Source organism: Sturnus vulgaris, chromosome 6 (genome assembly GCF_052056855.1).
Source record: "Sturnus vulgaris isolate bStuVul1 chromosome 6, bStuVul1.hap1, whole genome shotgun sequence".
Classification (NCBI taxonomy): Eukaryota; Metazoa; Chordata; class Aves; order Passeriformes; family Sturnidae; genus Sturnus; species Sturnus vulgaris.
The window spans coordinates 32,569,551-32,590,265 of record NC_142248.1 but is presented as its reverse complement, the minus strand read 5'-3'; the positions used below and the strand labels follow the sequence as shown (position 1 = coordinate 32,590,265).

The 20,715-nt window shown below is 39.7% G+C and overlaps 1 protein-coding gene across 1 annotated transcript in view; it reads left to right on the top strand.

The window, feature by feature from the left end:
- FBLN5 (fibulin 5) overlaps positions 1-19,793 on the top strand; it is a 42,934-nt gene extending 23,141 nt beyond the window's left edge. Inside the window, exons 5-11 of the mRNA XM_014869895.2 lie at positions 7,829-7,951; positions 10,739-10,855; positions 11,785-11,904; positions 14,662-14,784; positions 15,331-15,457; positions 17,001-17,196; positions 18,958-19,793. Of these exons, the coding sequence (XP_014725381.2) occupies positions 7,829-7,951; positions 10,739-10,855; positions 11,785-11,904; positions 14,662-14,784; positions 15,331-15,457; positions 17,001-17,196; positions 18,958-19,119 (968 nt within the window). The 3' untranslated portion in view covers positions 19,120-19,793. The remainder of the gene's footprint in view (positions 1-7,828; positions 7,952-10,738; positions 10,856-11,784; positions 11,905-14,661; positions 14,785-15,330; positions 15,458-17,000; positions 17,197-18,957) is intronic.
- The last annotated feature ends 922 nt before the right edge of the window (positions 19,794-20,715 follow it).

Sequence of the window (20,715 nt, the reverse complement as noted above, 5' to 3'; positions counted from 1 at the left end):
CACCACTTCCAACACCAGTGGATGGACTGAAGGACAATAGCCTCCCTTGTTCCTGTTGGGGCAGGTGCAAATCATCTTCTTGGGATGGAACCTCCTTGGTAAACTTTCCACTCTGTGCATTTAGTCTGTCATGTGGTATTCAATCACATGCTCATAAGTACCAAGATTTTTTTTTCCTTTAAAAGTAGCTTTTTGTCAAGAAAACCTTTTCCTACCTCTGGACTTTGAAGGGCTCTGAAAAGTCTCTGAACTGATCAGTTGATCTTAAGGACTTTGTTTCCTTCTGTATGCTTTAATGCCTAAAGTCCCGTTTATGCACAAACCTTTTTTTTTTTTCTGAGCAGAAGAAAAGCAGTCCTTGCTTACAGTTTTTGAACCACACTTTCCAGAGGGCAGGAACTCCCATGTTTTCTGCTGGCTTCTTCCCCTGACTATCCACCTCTTAAAGTTACTTAGAGTGTTGAAAAATCTACTATTTCCTGCATGAACACATCCTCTAACCTGCAGTTTAGTCCTCTTGAGGCTCTTTGATTCAACAAATTGTCTTTGGTAATAACTTGGATTCTTTTTTACTTGGTTTATCCTTCATAAAGAAGCAATCACTTTTTTATGTGTGTATACTGAAAGGAAAGTGGTTGGTGTGCCCAACATACTCAGGCTGATGACTTAACATCTTCTAGCACAAAAATGTTAATAACATTTTCTATGTTTTCCACATATTTCTGAAGTTACTGAAAGCATTAGAGATACAATTTCTCTCACTAAAAATCAGTTTTTAGGAAATGGAAAATGAGGTAAGGCAAACAGAAAATCTCAGGTATGATGGTTATGGATATAGATAAAAATAACTAAACGTTGAAGGGCATTAAATTATTCAGTGAACACTTTAAGACACTGCTTTGACCACATAATCTGCATTTTTTGTGATCCAGGACACAGATCCTTACCCATCAAATGGTGTTCTGAAGTCTGTTTGAGAGAATAAATACTGTTGAGGTATAAGGCCCTAAACTACAGGAACAATCTTTAACTCCCTAATTTTTTCATATGTAATTTCACAGCAATATTCACAGTCCTATCTGTAAGGGTAAGAAGAGGTGTGAAAGCAAGACAATTCTTTTAATTTGCCATTGACTACATCAAGAATTCTCTTTCTGCTTCAGTAACTACTGGAAACTTCTGAGGTTCCATGCACCATCTACCATGTGCTTTATGTTTTTCAGAGGCTGAATCAGAAGCACTAAAGCATGTGTCTTATTTTTATTTCGAATTTGATTTCTAAACACTGAATAACATCTAATGTCTTTTGCTTTGGCTTTAGTGACCATCTCCAGATAAGATCATAGTTTCTATGAAGAGGCTTACAGCTCACACGCAAATATACCTTGAACCTTTTCTTAAATAGATTTCTAAATGGAGCATTATCTTGCTCTAAGATAAACTTTTGTGGCTTGGAATAACTCTTTGGAATCTCTTGGTATCTCTTTGCAATATCAGTTTTTGAAGTGTTGACACCAGAAATGTATTTCAGTAATTATTGCGCTAATTCAATGTACAGTGGTAGGAACAATTTCCTGTGTCTATTCAGTGTTCTCAGGGTTATGCTTGTCTTTTCAGCAACATGATGTCAGGAAAAGTTCATGTTCAAGTGATTATCTGTAACAACCCCAGAATTATTTTTTGGACCGACATTTTTTAATCTTGATATATGACTGCATTTATCTGTCTTGAAAAACACTTTCAAATGTGCCCACCATACCTAGCAAAATACTTTCTTATAAGACTTAATTTGACATTTTAGTTCTTAACTTCACCAGCTTGTGATCATCTGCATTTTATCACAAATGTGGAAAACAGTGGGCCAAAACCAGATCCTCAGAATTCCACATTTATGATTCTCTCCTGAGATTATTGAACTCCTAGTCTTAGTCTCTTTGGTTTGGGAAGTACTGAATATGTCTGGTCTTAATTCAAGGGATTAGAGTGCTGGTTTTCTTTTTATGCTGTGATTTCTTGCAATATTATTGATATAAATAAGAGTAGTCTCAGTCCTGCATTCTGGGTGGACATAAGTCAGTACCAAAAAAAAATCTCCTGATAAGAATTATCCTTCCTGGTGACATGTAGTGTTGTGCTGCAGTTTCACATCTAGGTTTCCTTTCTATATTAATATGCTGCCCCTTTTTTTGTGTATGCATGGCTTTTAAACTATTTCTTTTTTTTTTAATTTATGGGCTGTGAATTTAAAATTTCATTCATTGTACTATGATGTGGCTAAATTCTAAAGAATCCACTAATATCCATTAATATTAGCTTTTAAAGATGATAAAACACAAAGCCAGTAATTTATATGCTAAACACAATTAGTTCATGTATTTATTTTGACATTGTAAGTGATACCTAACCAGTCACTAGGCATCCCGTCATCCATTAAAAATACAATCTGTACCAATAAAAACAAAGCATCAGCACATCACATCCTACAAAAGGCAGGCAGCCAGCCAGAAATACAAAAAAAACCTTTCTCCACCCTTGCAATCCCCACATGAAACCCCATTGCCCCAGCCACCTCACCTCTTGTCAAAATGTCAAGTAAAGTCAACATCACACCCCAGAGCTGCTAAACCAAACCACCACAGGCCATAATTTTTTAAGGCAAACACACTGGTCTAAGAGAGAGAGACGTGGTTAATTTTGGAGCGTTCAGGCTTCAGCTCTGGCAGCACATGTTTCCTTACAAATGGATATGGAGATGACATCTACCTATTCTCTCGTTCTGTCAGTAGCCCAGAGATCTTTAAAACTCATGGCTTGGAGACATGAGGTTCTGCTCATTGTAGGTGGTATTTCTTAGGAGGCAGAGAGCAGTGGTGTGGATGGGCCATGTGGTTGCTCTCAGTATTCTTCTGGGAAATAACAAAGTGAGTTGTTCCCAATTCAAGTCAGATTTTAATTTGTCTGGAGTCCTGCCCGAACTTCTGCCTTTGGAATTAGCTGTGGGAGCAGTAATGTGAATACAGCAACTGGAAAGATGGGTAAGAGAAGTGAATACAACTGGAAGGATGGGTGAGAGAATATAGATGACCACTAATTTAATAGCACACAGCAGGATAATCAAGAGCTGAAACAACTAGAGCCAGCTTTGGCCAAGCATTCCTTGGCAAGAGAAGTTTTGAACAGCGATCCATCTATCCTGCCTTGGTTTCTCTAGTGGGCTTACAAAGTGCTGAACAACTGATCTCTCAAAGGCTCAAAGGAGTCACTCAGAGTCACTAGTCATTTGGGAAAATCTGAATTTGTTCAAAATTATCAGGTTGGATAAACTTTAACATCCTCATTTTTTTTTTCATATGTAATTTTACAGCAACACTCACAGTCCTGTCTGTAAAGGTAAGAAGGGGTGTGAAAAACAGATAATACTTTTAATTTGTCATGGACTACATCAATAATTCTCTTTCTGCTTCAGTAACTACCAGAATCTTTGAGGTTCCATGCAACATAGGGTAGAACAGCAACGTTCTGAGTACCATAGAATTTAGCTGAAAGAAATTTTGATGCTTCTGAAGTCCTCTAGTAGAACTAATAATGCTTTCGGAATGATGGTTAATCTTTTATTTTAGATCTCACTAGCCAATGTAGTCTGCATAAAATTTCTGAAAAAGTGGTATTTTGAAATGTTCATATAAGAGGGGCAGGCTGTACATGAGAGACTACAAGACAAAAAGGTCTTTGACCTTCCCCTGTTTCTGTTTTGTTCACAGGCTTGTCCTTTAATTCCTTAGTCTTGAATTTCCTTGTTAAAATCCAGGTACATTGGTATTTATCACCAAGTGGGATATTGCAGGGTTTTGTAGTCCAGTTTGGTTTATATTAGGACTGGAAGGCATCAAATAAAAATAGACTCACTGTGAAAAGTGCTTGCACGTAAGAGGACAAGCCCTGTCCTGAAGAGTTTTAGGTGCTAAACAGTGAGGGAGACTGGACTATGGCAGAGATAATGGATTTTTATGGATTTTCTAATCCCCGTTTTTCAAATAGGAAGCAGGGTGTGATGGAAGATGAAAAGCAAGGAAGAGTTCCCAAAAGATAAATTCTCAGCCCATGAGCTACAGTGTGGTCAGTGTATCTGTGCTGGCTCCTTGTCCTGCACAGTAACCACCAGGTATTTAGTCTATCTTCACTGAAGACAGATCTAATTTGTATTTCCTTCCCAATCCACCTCACAGTAATTCTTTTTTGTTGCGATATACTGAGTCATCTAGCCAAAATCACAAGAGGTATTCCCCTAACAGTAGCTATTATTAAAAACTAGACTTGCTGTTGGATGCAGGTAAGATTTTCTGGAGATCATGGTGATGAAAGATAACTACAAGCAGGTTTGGTGTAATGAAAATCATCCTTGGATTATCAGTGTTGGGTAACAGCCCCTGATGCTTTCATGGCACTGATGCTGAAATCATCAAACATCAAAATTCGTTAACATCTTGAATGCAGGGCAGTGGGTTTCTAGGGTTTCTTGCTAGCATGCTCCTCTTTAATAACTCTTCTGCTCTCCAGCTGATTAGACTTTACTTAGGGGCTCAGATGACAACTCCTTGCAGTATTTCGTCCATGGTGAAGACTGTGACACAGGTTGGGCTGTGCCAGACATGCTCTTCCAAACTTCAGAAAAATGCACCTCAGGGTGCATCCTTGCATTGAGTTAACAGTTTTTTGTTCTCTGAATTTGTCTTATCTGCTTTGAACCTACAAAAGTATTGAAAATCTATATTAATGTACAATTAGCATCACAGTTTTGCTCAAGTATTGTGTATGACCCATCACAGACGCAGAGATAGTACAAATGGGCTTCGAGGTCCCAGAGCATGAAGACACCTAAGATTTATGCTTAAATGGGACAGAAATAAGCTTTGCAACCACACGAATAAATTATTCACACCTTTTTGATGGATTGTCGTGTTCGACTTGCAACCTCTTGCAATTTTCCATTCAAACGAAAATGCCTTGGAAGTATTTTAATGTAACTTCTATGTCTATCCATTATAGGCAATCCCTTGAAGTTCTATGGCTTGTTTTCTCTCCAGTGGAAATAATCTGGGATTGTTTGGAGCTTTTTTCATTTCCCTTCCAAATGTCTAGTTTTGACTTTACCAACCACATCTGCTCTTACCATATGCTGCTCTGTATAAATGGGCTGGGCAAGACACCCTCTGTCTCCCAGGTCTGATATCCTTCAAGAAGATACCTAATGTCTGGCCAATTGTTGCACCAATAGTTTTTTCAATGTGCAAATATCTGCTTTCACTTAGTAAGCTCATATAATGTGGATAATCCAGGGCAGACAGCCTGGGATTATACTACCTGTTTCAACTGTGAAGGCTGCTTGCCAAAAATACTTTATTTGACTGTATTGGCTGGGTCAGTCAGAGTTTAATGGCACCTCATGGTAAGGGGCAATCTTAGAGAATGCCAGACATGAAGTACAGAACTGAGTGTGCCCACTCAGGCCTGACCAAGATTTACCAGTAAAGCTGTTTATACCTATTGGTTGCATAAAACTTCTCTAGTGAAGTCACCAAGGTACTATTCAGTGCAAAATGTGAGGAGTCAAGGTATTCTGCATAGACAACTTCAGGATCATCAGGTTTTCTGGCAGAAATTCCACAGGAGGCCTCCATTGTAAAAAATGCTGCATTCAAATGAAATACACTTCCAATACCACCACAAAAGGTGAAGACTGGGAGTAAGCAAACAAATCTGCTTTTTATTAAGCACATGGAATAGGATCAACATCTTACTTCTCTGGGGTGGAGCTCAAACAACTGCTACAAGGATGCCTTAGGAGCAAAACCAATCCCATAGGCACCCGTTGCTTTAAGTGAAAGACATTGTACCCCTGCAAGAAAAATGCACCACAGAAGAGTGGAGGATCTGTCATCTTCAAATAGTCTTACTACCATATGTGGTGAGACCATGACCCTCATTCTGTTTTAACTTCACCTATTAATATTACTGGAAGCAGGGAACATGGAAAATGAAAAATCTCCTTTTTAAGCTTAGTGCAGATTAAAAAAAAGCAGAATTGGCCAGATCCCAAGGTACCACTCCTAAAACAATAAGCAGGCATGACAAATAGAAAGCTTTTCCATTTAGAAAACATTAATGTCGTTATTATTAAAGTTATGGTTAGATAAAATCTCTGTTTATATACTACCAATTATGTGTGATATGTTATGAAGGGAGGATCCAGATTTTTAGCCCAATCGTACAAGCAGTGGCAGAACTGAGCAACATATTTATGGACCTATATAGTCTAGACTTGTTATCTTACCCTTTTCCCACTTCCCCCACCATTTTGCCAACCTTCATCTGGCCAATAAATACATGGGAACCAATTTCTGACAGAGTTAATTACCTCTAATTGTGCCCCTCTTGTTATCTTACCAGCCTTGACTCACCATAAATTGCTCCAGTACAGATGCTGGCAAGATAAGAACTCTAGACTTTCTCCATATGTATAATATGTATGGATTTATTTATAATATCTGAACATGTTAGATATACTGCTGTGGTAGACTGGATCAGTTATTTCATGACTGCTAGCATTGTACAGCTGTGCTTGCTGCCTTGGGGGTAGACACAGAGATGTAATTCCTGCCCTCTGCTGCCTGCTCCAGCCTAGGGCATTGGTGAGATACTTTCAGTCATGACCTAACAAAGTCTGGGTTAATAAGAATCAGGGGAGGATCAAGGGAGTAGCATTGCTACGATGACATAGTGCTTCAGCAGAGGCCAATGCACAGTATGCTGGAATAAAAAATAGTTAGGTATCAATAAATAAAACATAGAAATTTAGGTTGGCTGGAAAAATGACACAATTTATCTTTTGGCATTTCCATTCCTGACATCTAGAGGCAAACCTGACGCCTGAAACATCAGGAAAGATATTGAGCAAGGCCTAATTCAAAATGAACTTCTGACTCTGAAAGGCATTTTTAATCAGTTAGGTTCCAGGGTCCTGGCTTATATAAATGTAGGAATGCTATTCACCTCCTTTGCAAAAAAAAAAAAAAAAAAACCAAAAAAACCCCAAAAAAAACCGAAAAAAAAACCCCCAAGAAACAAAACAAAAAAACAAAAAAAAAACCAAACAAAAAACAAAACAAAACAAAAATACCAAGCCCACAACGAAAACACCCTAAGGGGTTGTAATAAAAACCCAAATACATTAAACCAAATAAAGATGGGGGGAAAAATTAAAAGAAAATAGTATTATTGTCAGGAAATTGATTCCAGGGAAGTATACATTTTTTGATCAGGTAAAAGTTGATTTTTGGTTGAACTTTCTGTCTCAAAAATTACAGTGAGATGGTTTGCATTGGTGGGGGTAGGAAATAATTTTTTTGATGTCTCTGAGTTGTGTTTGTACACCTCTCAAACTCCCCTTCATCTTTTACTTTTGAGTGGGGTTGCACAACCCTTTCAGCAGCCTCTCCCTGGGACCGAACACTGCCCTGTAGCATGGAAATCCCAGCTCAGTGACATAACAAATGTGGAAGTAACAAAAAGTTTAAGAAAATGAGACTTTTCTTGAGGAGAAAAACTGAAACACTGGGTCACCTGCAAAGCTGAAAGATTTGATGTGCATCCTGAGTTCTCACTACCCTCAGATGTTTATTATTGTGAATTTTCCTTCAGGCTATGGTCATTCTTTCTTCTCCTCCAAACTCTGATTCCGTGCACAGAGGTAGTGTACACACTGAACAGTATGAAAAATCTTTTGTTGTTGCTATTTCTAACATTTTCCTTCTGTATTTCTGTGTTGCAGATATAGATGAATGCGCTTCAGATTCTCATCAGTGTAACCCCACCCAGATCTGCATAAATACTGAGGGGGGCTATACCTGTTCCTGCACTGAAGGCTACTGGCTGTTAGAAGGCCAGTGTTTAGGTAAAATCCTCATGTGATATATGGTATCTGAGTATCCATGAATGTGTACCTCTGACTCCCTGAAATAACATCACTAAGAACTTTTGGCAAGTACACAGTTAAACCTTCAGCTATGTGGAAACTGTCTTTTGTCTCTGTAAGTGCCAGTGAGATGTTTGGCAGAGAGACTCCCTCACAGGACAAAACTGTAGATGTAAATGCCATATGACTAGCATCATAATAGTGTGATAACTGGGCTTTTCATATTCCTAGTCTGAAGGACCCCCTTTCACGTAAGATCAATTGCAAGCATGTGTGCATAAAGATTTTTGCCCAAACAGACCTGTGCTTTCCTTACTGTAACAGTGTGGACCTGAAGGGGTCTGTATTTGGTACCAAGAAATGGGACTGGCAGTAAATCCTTAGTCAACCAATTATTTTGTTTGGGGGTGAGAAAAAAATTACCTCTAGACTGGGTGCCATTTCACAATCTTCCATGCGTTTTATTTCAATTTTATTATTTTCCTTGTAGCAATGTCCTGTTCATCTTTTAGCTCAGTCCTGTTGAAAAAACATCTCCCAACAAACAGCACAGTAAACAAGACTTTCATATCTCCTCCAGCCCTTTCCCCTGACTTGACATGCTCATGGGATGATGATGTAGAAGTTAATTTTAGGTACACAGGTAGGACCTAGGAATCAGCATACAACTTTTTTAAGAAAACTTGCCCATTATTAGTTTTTTCCCTACAGTGCAGGCTGTTTGGTGTCAGCTCTGCAGAGCTGGACCATCCTGTCACACCTCCACTGGAAGGAGAATGGGCTTTCCCTGCCCATTTCTCCCTGGAGCATCTCCAGTTACTTTCCAGCTTTCTCCCTAGTACCAATTCGGTGAAGGACTCATTGATGGCTGCTTTCCTGACTACTGCAAGCAGCTGCTGTATAATTCACCTGGCAGGCACCAGGCTGAGCCCTGTCCAAGCTGGGGTCTGTGCAGCCAGAGCCACTTCAGGGAGCCCCTGTCTTGTAGTTCCCCTGGGATAAGAAATCTCCAAGGCCACTGCTCCTTAATAAACCAACTTCTCTTGGGAAAAAATAGCTTGTGCTGGGGAATGTACAGGCATATGTGATAGGGTGGGGATGAGGGAGGGAAGGAAGACAGATTCTGCTCTGCATTACCTGCTCTGTTACCCATTTACTTGTCCCAGTTACAGGCCAAATGAAAGGGTTGTATGCAGCATTCAGGATTTGAACATAAATCTAAAATACGCTCCTGCATGATGGTTATAGCAGAGAACTGAAATGGCTGCATTGATGAATTGATTTGAGTACCTGATTATGCTATTTAAAATAGGGAATAACATCCCAGTATTGCCCTATTTAAGTAAGCATGGGGTGGATTATTTCAAGGCAATGCAAAAAAGGAAAAGCAAATTGTGTTCAGAGTTGCTTTATTTTTCCCTAAATTTCAAAGAAGTATTAGTTTTCCATACTTTATACTGGCTTTGGAGAACTGATTTTTGCTGCCATAAAGCCATAAAGGAATATTTGCTGTAATCAGAGGGCCAAGTTAGGAGTTAGAAACAGATTTTTTTGGTGCACTGTTTGTAGTGCAGTGGAATTCAGTGGAATTACTAATTACCAATTAGTGTTAGTAAATCACCATTACAAAACCTCCACTTCTAGCTGTTTCAATTATCCTGTGAAGTTTACACAGAGGAGCCAATGCAGAGTTATCCCCATGACCCACCCAAAGAAGCAGCCGTGTAGAACTCCTTATCCTCAAAATGTAGCACTCTTGAGATAACAGTCCTGCAAAAGACAAAGCATGTACTTAATGTAATGCATTGTGTCAGTGCAATGGGGAATTAATTTACTTAAAACCTGTGTTATTTTTGTAGGATTTGGTGGAGCCTGCTGCTGGTGTGCTCACCACCACTGACTTGGCCTTTAGGTTATCTTGCTGACTGCATATAATATACTGGGTTTTCTATTGCATAAATTTAGTTTCAAAGCTTTAAAGCAGCCATTTTTAAAAATCTCCGTAAATCAAAAGCCAGTTGATACAAAAGGAAATGTTAGGGCTTTGAAAGGATAACTATTCCAGGTGTTTCATTTTAGTTTTTAGTTCTGAGGCAAAAATCTTCTAGCACTTACCATCTTATATATCTTACAGGATTTTCTTGTGCTCATAGCACTCAGTGGCATGCATTGCTAATGCTGCAATTCAGCCCAAACTGCTCTTTTGCATTAACTTAACTGTTTATAAAGTAATTTATCAGTTAAAAATTCATATGAAAAAGAGAATGTGACTATTTGGAAAATAATCTTTCAAAAATATCCTCACTAAAAAAAGAAGCCTGTAGTAACAAACACTGCTATTCCAGTGAGCAGCTTTGGTATATGTGGAGGCAAAGAAGGTTTCTATTTGGATTCTGCCAAAATTTCACTGCAATGTTGGCTGTGGTTGTGCTGGCAGCCTGTGCTGCCAGGTATCCTTTGAGGGAGCTGCTTAAAGGGACAAACTGCGCTGCCTGATTTAAACTGAAGATTACAGCAATGACAATCAATTCATCAGACACACTGTAAATGTCAGATGTGGATAAAACCACGTTACCACATTCTACTGGGGAGAGGTATATTTTAAGTCTAACTCCATGTCTGAACGCCTGCAAGTTTGGCTGTTATGTCCATGACCAGTGTGCTGGGTTATTTCTGTGTTATCAGTACTGCTGGCTCGGTGTGCTGGCTGCTTTGTATCTCACATGGAAATGCAGACCACTCTACTTTCCATCCTTCCACCCACAGATATAGATGAATGTCGCTATGGCTACTGCCAGCAGCTGTGTGCCAACGTGCCTGGGTCCTACTCCTGTACGTGCAACCCTGGCTTTACCCTTAATGACGACGGGAGATCGTGCCAAGGTATGTGTATGGTAAACCACGGCTGAACCTCGGGCCCCCTTCAGCCACACCCTTAAAACTTGCTTGCTTTTTGGAACACAAGTAACCCTCCCAGCATTGCTTTTGAAAATGTTCACAGGTTTGTCAGACAGGTTTTTCTGTAGTTTTACAGTACCTCTGAGGGGTTCAGATGCAGCATGACCAGTGTATCAGAAGAAATATGCAGAGGCCCAAACCTCAATTCACTCAATTCAGTGGAATTACCAAATTCAGGCACTGAATTTGGTATTAAAATCTGAGGTTGTGTGACCCAGCTGAGACAGGAAACCTTTATCAGACCAGTAAATCAGAGTCTCTCAAGACCCAGACTATAATCCCAAGCATTAGACCATCTTTTGCTGTGGTGTGCTACCTCAAAGTCAACACAACATCTTCACAGTCTCCATAGCAAAGCAGGGAGCATCTTCCCACATGCTGTGGGAGCAGGTCTGTGCTGATGATGCCCAGAAGTTGTTAATGTCCTACAAGGAAAAAAATATTTGCCTTAACCTGAGGTATCCATAACGACCCCTCATCATTACATTATCTTTCTCAGGAAAATCCTGCTGCATTTTTTCTCAGGTCTGTTATGACAATATTGGTTCAATGGTTTGCAAATTGCAGGATAAAGACAGAAACAATTGCAATAAAAATTTCATCCCCATCTTCCATGTTATTTTTTTTATTGAAGATATTCCCAAAATGCTTCCCTGCCACACGTGTTGGGCTTCCAATGTGCTATTCCCAGGCATCAATCTGAATCCAAATAAATAACACTGACTTGGTTATATTTTTTCAGAACAAATCATTCTGACTGTGTAGCTAATCTCTTTGAAATGCTCTGCAGTAAAAAGAATGAAAATGGAGTTTGGGGAGAAGTCACTGATGAATTTGGCATTGGTTTCCCATAGATGTGAATGAATGTACAAGTGAAAACCCTTGCACTCAGACGTGCGTCAACACCTATGGCTCTTTTCTCTGCCGCTGTGAACCTGGCTATGAACTGGAAGCTGATGGAGTTAACTGCAGTGGTAACTCTCCAGTTTACTGTTTTGGTTTCTTTAATTCCATTAAGTTTACTTTTTCAAAGCTATTGTTTTGTACATACTTTTTTAAAAGTTATTTGCCTTGGTCCATGGTAGCGTCAGTATAGCTGCAACTCATATGATCTTCTTTCCAGCTAAAGCATTCAGCAAATACCCAGAAAAGCTCAGTGGAGGAGGGCCATAAATTGTTTTAAAGAAGTAAGTTAAATATTCAAAAGCTCCAAGGTAACAGCAAAACATAGGAAAGCAGTTTGTAATGCTGAACAGGAAGTTTTATTAGAGCAAGTAGAGATAGTCCTAGAACATTCTTCCATGATTAAAGAAATACTTTATATAAAGCACTTTTCCATTTGTCTGTTGAATGCATGTATTTCTCTTGTTCTTAACGACTGCTCACTTCTGCCTGAAATTTTCCCCAGTTTCCCCTGTATGGCTCTGGCTTCACTTTAGAAACAATATATGATTTCTAAGTACAGTTATTGCTGACCTGTTCAGCACACAGTAGAATAAATTGTGCTTATGTCACTGTAATTTTTCCTCTGTGGTTTTTCTTTTTCTTTTATTATTTTATTTTAATTGAAGACAATACTTATTTCTTTGCTTATTGTTCCATCAGCCTGATAAAATTAGAGAATTCAGCCAATATTTTTGGGAGGAAAAATGCTCTGGAAAATACTTGAGTTTTAACTTGCAGTAAAGAGATGTAACATACTGTTCTGAGAGAGAAGACATGTGAGATGCAGTGTGCATGATTAGTGTTTCCCAAGATATTTTTCCTGCAAATCTCCTTATTATAAGGGAAGGAACAAATAATAAATATCTAAAGGGTCTTAAGAATTTACATTTAGACTGCAATAACTTAGTGTTCTGCTTTCTGATGGATTTTCTTCTTCTAAGTTAGACTCAGTGTTTTTTATGTGTTCACCTCCTGAGCTACCTGGGGGTCTGAACCAGATAAGTTCATTAAGTTCATTGCAATGCCCAATAAGGTGGTGCTTGAGCCTCATCCATGTCTGAGAGCAATGTCAGCAAAAGGGTCTTTCCACCATCCAGATATAGAGCAGAAAAGCTTTTCCTGACAATCTTGTGCAAGAAAATGTTTGACAAAGAGGGTCAAGTTTCCCAGGATGAGCTTCTTCCACTTCCCAGAAATCTGAGGCAAAATAGACATCTGAGGCTCACAGAGGGAATGCCTGGTTGGGAGGACATTCTTATGAGACACTCAGGATTCAGATTTACTTCAACAGGAGCAGGGTTATTCCATGGCCTAGCAGCCAACTTACCTTGAACCTGGGAGCCATTCTTGCCCCAATTCAAAGAGAGAGGCAGAGATTTCAATCTGGCTTCCCCAATATCATTATTTCCTAATCACAGAGGTCTTCCAAGTGCATTAGATATGGTCCGAAATGACAACCTCCTGTTGTCTGCACATAGTCAGCAGAATGACAGGAGTGTTCAGGAGCACTGTGGGCTCGACAACAGAAATGTAGGACCCTCAGGGCTCTAAGTCCCTCAGCACCTGACAGCAGCCAAGCACCAGTTATACAAATCCAATATGCTGGAGGTGTGGGCCAGCATGCCAGAGGGTGCCTGATATCTCAGTCACTTTATGGAGTCAGCCCTCAGTCCATGTATTTAAAAGAAGATGTTTATTTCAGTGAACTCATGGGGGAAACTCACACAATAACAGGACTATGTAGGTGTAGAGTTCCTTTCATCTCCCTTTCGATAATCTGATTTCAGCCCTAAAGCCACTTGGATATATTTCAACTTCAAATACTTTCCAATTCATCTGCACAAAACACCAGAAGTGGATAAATGGACTGAGCCCAGTGTAGAAGAAAGGGAAATTCAGTCTGAAGAGTAAAAGTGATTTGCCCGGGAGAGTCAATATGTCAGAGCTGGGAATAAGAACTTGGGAGTTCCTGGCTGTGGCTCTGGCCTTTGTTTCTTTCTTCCCCTGAACAGGGAAATAAGGAAATGATTAGTGGCAGCCTCTCTGGGCCGTGTGCCTTTGAATGTGTTTTCCCCTCAGTCAGCCATGCCTCCATGGGCAGCTCTCAAGTTCATCTTTCTCACTCAAGCACAGTTCTGCAGAACACAATGACTGGTTAATTCATGGGTGCAAGGGGCAAAAAGCACAGTTTCTGCTTTCAGTCAGATATTTGACAGACTGCCTAGCTTCCTGGGTCTCTGGGACCCAGTATGCCTGACCCAGGCTGGGATGTACTCTTGTAGACTTTCTGGAATGACTCAGAAGTAACTGACTAGAGGCTAAGAAGCATAAAACAGACAGGGCTGGCTGCAGGAGTTCTGCTGGAACCCATGTGGTCCTGGGAAAGTGAAGCTTTCTCTCCAAAAAAAAAAGGGAAAAGAAAAAATAAAAAAAATTTTAAAACCAAACAAACTACTGCCAAGTCCTTCCTTTTAAATTACAGCTGCAGCTTTGTTGTCAGAGTATATCTCTGATGTAAAACAGAAATTAAAACATGGCCAACTGGTGACAGGTATTAGAATATAAATAAATAAAAGCCATACATTGTGTTCAGCAGCAGCTTTGCTTTCCTTAGGAAAAAAGTGTTTAATGAAGAACTTGTTGTATAGCATTTTGTCAGGTTGCTGCAGAGCCCTAGGGAGCCTCCAGCTGATGTAATGGGCAAGTAGTCTGGATGGCCACCTGCCTGCAGGACTGCTCTTTTCACAGTAAAGCCAAAGACACTAAACTTTGTTTTACCACTGCAGACATGGACGAATGCAGCTTCTCAGAGTTCCTCTGCCAGCACGAGTGTGTGAATGGGCCTGGTTCTTACTACTGCACCTGTCCTTCAGGATATAACTTGCTTGACGACAGTAGAAGCTGCCAAGGTAACATTCCTGCACTGATTAAAACCCTCAGGGACCAGAAAATGGATCCTGTGTCTAGAAAGAGGTTTTCAAGAATTGAGATGCTTGGTCTTGGCATTGCACAGTGAAATACTTGTAGGGGCCAATTATTCAATTCTGGTAAGAATGTCATTACATGTATATTCCTGATGAGATTAATTGGTGGGTTCTTTTAAGTAAAGGTTTATTGGCTAGGAAACAGTACTCAGGAAAGACCTCAAATGCTCTCTCCTCGGCTGCACATCTCTACTTTTCCCATTCTCTAAGGTTGGAGAGTTTGAGCAGCCAATTCCTTTCCCTTTTTTTTTTTTTTTTCAGCATTTAGCATGAGGGAGCACTCTAATAAGCAGAAATGAATGGAGTAAAAACTGGTCTTAAAAGAGGGGACAGTTATGAAAAAGCCACCTTTCACAGTGCAAGAGTTTTTTGAATTTTGGCGTAATTCTTTAAGACGGAAACTAGTTTGTAGGAGTGGTATCTTGTACATATTTCCCTCCTTTAGCCATTCTCTCATTCCTTATGTTTTAGATATCAATGAATGTGAAATAAGAAACTTCACCTGCACTTCACAGCAAACATGTTTCAACATCCCAGGAGAATATAAATGTTTAGACCCAGTACGATGCGAGGAGCCTTATCTCCAGATTAATGAGAAGTGAGTAACATACCTACAGCCACAAAAGCAAATTCTATCTGTGAGAGTTGTAAAGTAAGCAAAATCTAAAGTAAACCAAATAAGCTGTAATTTTACACCACAGCCATGAAGTCTGTCTAAAGAGCTATACATATATGCTATTGCTACCTTTACCACTGGCAAGCTTTATAAAAATAATAAATTGCAATTCCTTGCCAGGTCACCAGGTACTATATGATATGATATATCATACTCAGATGTATGTAAAGTTAGACTGGAAAAACAGATACCAGTTAGCTGAGAAAGCAGCAAGGATTGTGATGCAATAAGAGACACATTATTAACTGACTTCACATATTCTCAGATGCAGCCTGTTTATTAGTAAGAATATTTCCTGCAAATGGTAACTAGTTTATGCCTAGGAAGTACTTTAAAATACTAGAGGACAGTTAGAGCAGCATACAAATAGTTTCTTATTTGATCATAATCCATGCAAACTGAGATTTGAGGATTCTAGTTCCATGATCTGCAGTACTCACTAGAGGTCAGAAAAACAATCTGAATTTCAAGTGTTAATAGGTAGAGAATATCCTTGGAGCACATGCTATTGTGTAACACATCTTTAAGACTGTGCAGTTCCTTCCCCTCCTGGCAAAAGAAATATAACTGGATAAAGGTTCATAAGAAGCAATGAGGATGATCAAAAGTATGGAATAGCTTCCTCGTGAAGAACATCCAAGTTAAAGCATGTCAGCCATGAACAGGGTCAAATATGAAGCCCTGAGATGGGTGTGGAGGATGAGCAGGGATTGACGGGCTGCTCTCCTTTCAGTAGAACAGCTGGGAGCATCAGGTGAAGTCAGAAAGAGGCCATGCAGAGAGATGAAGGGGGCTGTGGAGCTCCAAGCCTCAGGAGGCTGTGGATGCCAAACATTCATGTGGGGAGCTGGAAAAGCTGATGGATAAGAAATGCATTAATAGTTGAAAAGTAGAAAGAAGAAATTTTTGTTTCAATGATTCCCTGAGTCACAAACAATTGGAAACTGTTGGTGGAAGTGTCCTATGTTTGGCTTGCTCTCTTCTTCTTCCTTAAGGCACTGTATTTGATGTTAGAGCTTTGGTTTGATCCAGGATGTCTACTGTATATTTTCATGTAGTATAAAAAAATCTGGTGAAACAAAAATTACTAACATTTACATAGCACTATCATTGAAATTATCTAATAATAATTTGGGGACAGTTCAGTTTAAATTACTATCCGAACAAGCATGTACTGAGTATTCTGCACCTGCAGGGCTGCTTCAAAGAAAGTTCACATTTTTGAGTGATCTAAGGAGAATGCCAAGGTATTTTGGCCAAGAAGACAAGAAAAAGGAGGCAGGATATAGGCCAGAATAGCAACACAGAGAATGCTAAAAGTGAGAAAATTCATTAAAAGTTTCATTTATTCTTTTAGCTGGTCAACAACATTATTTATTTATGTATACACCTATATTAGCATATAAAGAATCAAATATTACAGCAATTTGTTACCCCTGATGACAATTCTATCTCTGACAATCAGCCGCTGCATGTGTCCAGCTGAAAACCCTGGATGCAGAGATCAGCCGTTCACCATCCTGTACAGAGTGATGGATATGGTGTCTGGGAGGTCTGTGCCTTCAGACATTTTTCAGATGCAAGCAACAACTCGCTACCCTGGAGCCTATTACATCTTCCAAATCAAATCAGGGAACGAGGGCAGGGAATTCTACATGCGGGTAAGTCTAGTGCTCAATGGGGGAAAACGGGGAGTGTCTCGTCATTAGCTGAATGTCCTGATAGCACAACTGAGCTTTTCATGGCCATCACTTAAACCTTCAGTATGAGGCATTTTCTTACACACAGACGTGCAGAGCAGTGTGCTGATCTCAGGAGAGTAACCTACCCAAAGCAAACATGCTTCTCCTATGAGACAGACAGTAGGTTTAGGAAAGCCCAGAGCTGTAGCCATGTCTAAGAATAGCTCAGGTCTCCCAAGCTCAAAAGAAACTATTGTGCAGAACTGTTTTTTATTTGATGGACAATCAACAACTGTCACCAAAAGACTCAATGTTTCTTGTCTATTTTATTAAACTTTTTCATTGGAAATTGAAAAATGTGAAAACCAAAAAAGTAAGTAAAAACCAATTTTTTTTCTTTTATGCCAACAATTGACTTTCTGGGTTCTTTGCCTTCATTTGTTATGAATTTTTTTCACTGAGAACACATATTTTATGTAGATGCTGTTAGAGGAAATGTAATTACCTGAGGTTTTTTAATTTGTTTACCTCAGAAGATCTCTTTGCTCCCTAGTAATCTTTGCCAGACTACCGACATGCTGAGATTACAGGGGTGTCTACAGAGAGTGGGGCACATCCATAAGGGACTGTGACACTCAGGAGGTTGATTAAGTCCTGTTCTATGGCTACTGAAGGTTCCCATCCCTCACTGACATGGGTAGTGGGATAGATTCCAGGACGTATTTCTCACAGGAACCTCAGATTCCTACTGTAAGAAAAGGAAAATGTTCCAAAATCCTGAATTGACAAGCAGTCCCATTACAATAATTTACATCTCACAAGAGCTTTCCTGTTGCAAAGTCATTACTGATCCCACTGACCTTTTCCCCTCATCTGAGCTGACCTAGCAGGTGCTGAGGGTGCTGGGCAGTGGGAAGGCATGGCCAGGTGACAGGGACACTGTGCCCTTGCTGAGGCTCTGGGACTCAGCCTGGCATGGACCAGGCAACATGCCAGCACCTCCTCATGGCTATGTCAGCCTTCTCTGATCAAAGGTAACAAACACCTAGTTTTGAGGTAAAACTGGACAGGTAAAACAGGACCCACTGTATCTATGTGGAATGGAAAACAAACTGCAGTTGGTTTTAACATCAGCAGCTTTGGTTTTTAAATGCACATAATGCACTGCTCTGGTCAGATATTACAAAGGTCTGCTTCTATTTAATATAGGACTGGTTTTCTGAAGTGCCTTTTCACATTCATAGCTCTCTTTGGAGGGTAAGGTTTGTGCCATCAATATACACAATATACCACAAACCCAGGCCCCATTCACATGGGAACACCTGTTCTCCACGTTCTGTTAATAAAACTTCTTCTGGGTGTCCACTGCTTCACAGTAACAGTGTTCTTTACATCAAACTAAAGAGTACCACAAACAAACAAATAAATGAAGAAAAAGGTATCATTACTTGTTTATAGCCTAGATCCAAGTTTTCATCTTTTTTGGGCAATATCAAGCATCTATGTTCAATAGCTACTTCAATGTGCAGGGCTCCCAAAGGCTTTACAAATAGTAGAAGGTAATAGTTTACACTGAGAAGAAGCCAAATGCTGAAATGAAACTCTGTCCCATCACTTGCAGTGGTTTCAAACAATGAAACAGAAAACATCTATTTTTGCTGCTTGAAGACTGTAGTGAGACAGTAGTTTTGAAGAACTAGTTTTGTCAATCTCACTAGCTTTCTCCTGTTTTATGCACAGCAAACAGGACCAATCAGTGCTACTCTGGTGATGACCCGCCCCGTGAAGGGGCCCCGTACCATTGAGTTGGACTTGGAAATGATCACTGTTAACACTGTCATCAACTTCAGAGGAAGCTCTGTCATCCGGCTGAGGATATTCGTATCACAGTACTCCTTCTAAACCTCCACTTTGTGCCTTGGAAACATTCAGCCAAAAGAGACAGTTCCTCCTCTGCAGAACTCTCTCCTCAAAAGCCAGTACCTATAGCAGCTCCAGACCAAATCATTATTTCCACAGACCCGGTGACCTGTGCTTGTCCGAGCAGGGAGGCCTCTTCATGCACAGTCCTGACCAGGATGCAAACACCTGAAGATCCTATATGATTCTCTGTGTGGTCATGTATTTTAAGGACTCTTCTCACTGTAAACACTTCTAGGGCATGAGTCTATGTGAAAGACTGTGAACCTTTGTAGCTCCAAGGCTGCTTAGCAGAAAACACCAAAAAAACTGAGGAAAAAGCTGGCTTTTGCAATCTTGCCTTTTAAATTTGTTTTCACTATGAATGAAAAGCAGACAAACAAGCAGAAACAGAAAAAAACCCCACCTATTGAAACAAGGGACCTCAGAAGTCCTAATTTGCATTCCAAATTATCTCTGGAATTATCAATCAGGCACTTTGTTTCAATTCACCCTGCATTTGTCTTAGTTTCAACTGGTTTTTTCGTTCTATTTTATAGTTAAAATTAATTGTAAATTCATTCCAAAAATCATGTTGTACTATGTAATCTTTTGCTTTCTGATGAAGTGTCACATGTTTGGGTTCCTCTCTGTATTAAATCTTTCTATATAACAGAGTTCATAGAAATCTATCACTGGATGGTGTGTTTTACAACATTTAGGATTTCATGCTTATTTACACTCAAGATCTTTGACACAGGCCTCCACTGCCAGAATAGCATCCAGCATAAGTAGGGACTTTAGAGCAGATAAGAATCAGAATCTTATTTTTCCCTGTTTTCCAGAGTGTGATAGTAGCAAACAATTTGCAATGGCCACAAGGTAATAATACTAACCCTGTAGTTATGGCTGCAAATCATCTCCTGTTCCAAGACTGCTTAGGTCAGACCTGCCCAAATTCCTTCAGAAAATATGAATTGCTTTTTTCACTTGCAATCTCTCTCCTACATTTCTAACATGGGGGGAAGTAGCTGAAAAGGACTAGGATCAGTCTTATTCGTGCTTCTACCACAGACCAGACTATACCAGTACCCAGTCTCAAACAAGGGGATCCCACAGTTTCCATGGGCATTATCTTCTCAGGTATAACTGCTGTAACCAACAGAAAGTTTCTTCTAAAGTCTAATCTGAATCTCCATTGTAATCTGTTGAGTTTTAGCCTACTTCCAGTAGAAATTGAGAGCAGTTTATTTCCCATTGCAGCAACCTAACGTGTCTGAAGACTGTTGTCATGTCTCCCCTCAGACTGTTCTTCTCTAGTCTAAACAAACTCCATTCTTTTGGTCTTTCCTCATACATCACATTTTCTGGACCTTTGATCATTCTCGTTGCTCTCATCTGGATGCTCTCCAGTTGGTTCACATCTTTTTTGAAGCGCAGTGCCCAAAACTGTGAAAAGTATTCCAGCTGAGACCTCTCAGTGCTAAGCTAAATCTATATATATGTTGAATAGTTTGAAAAAAATTTTAAATTGTATAGTTGGAAGATGTAATGTGTGTTGAAGCCACTGGCACTTTGGTCCTTTACTTTAATAGAGAT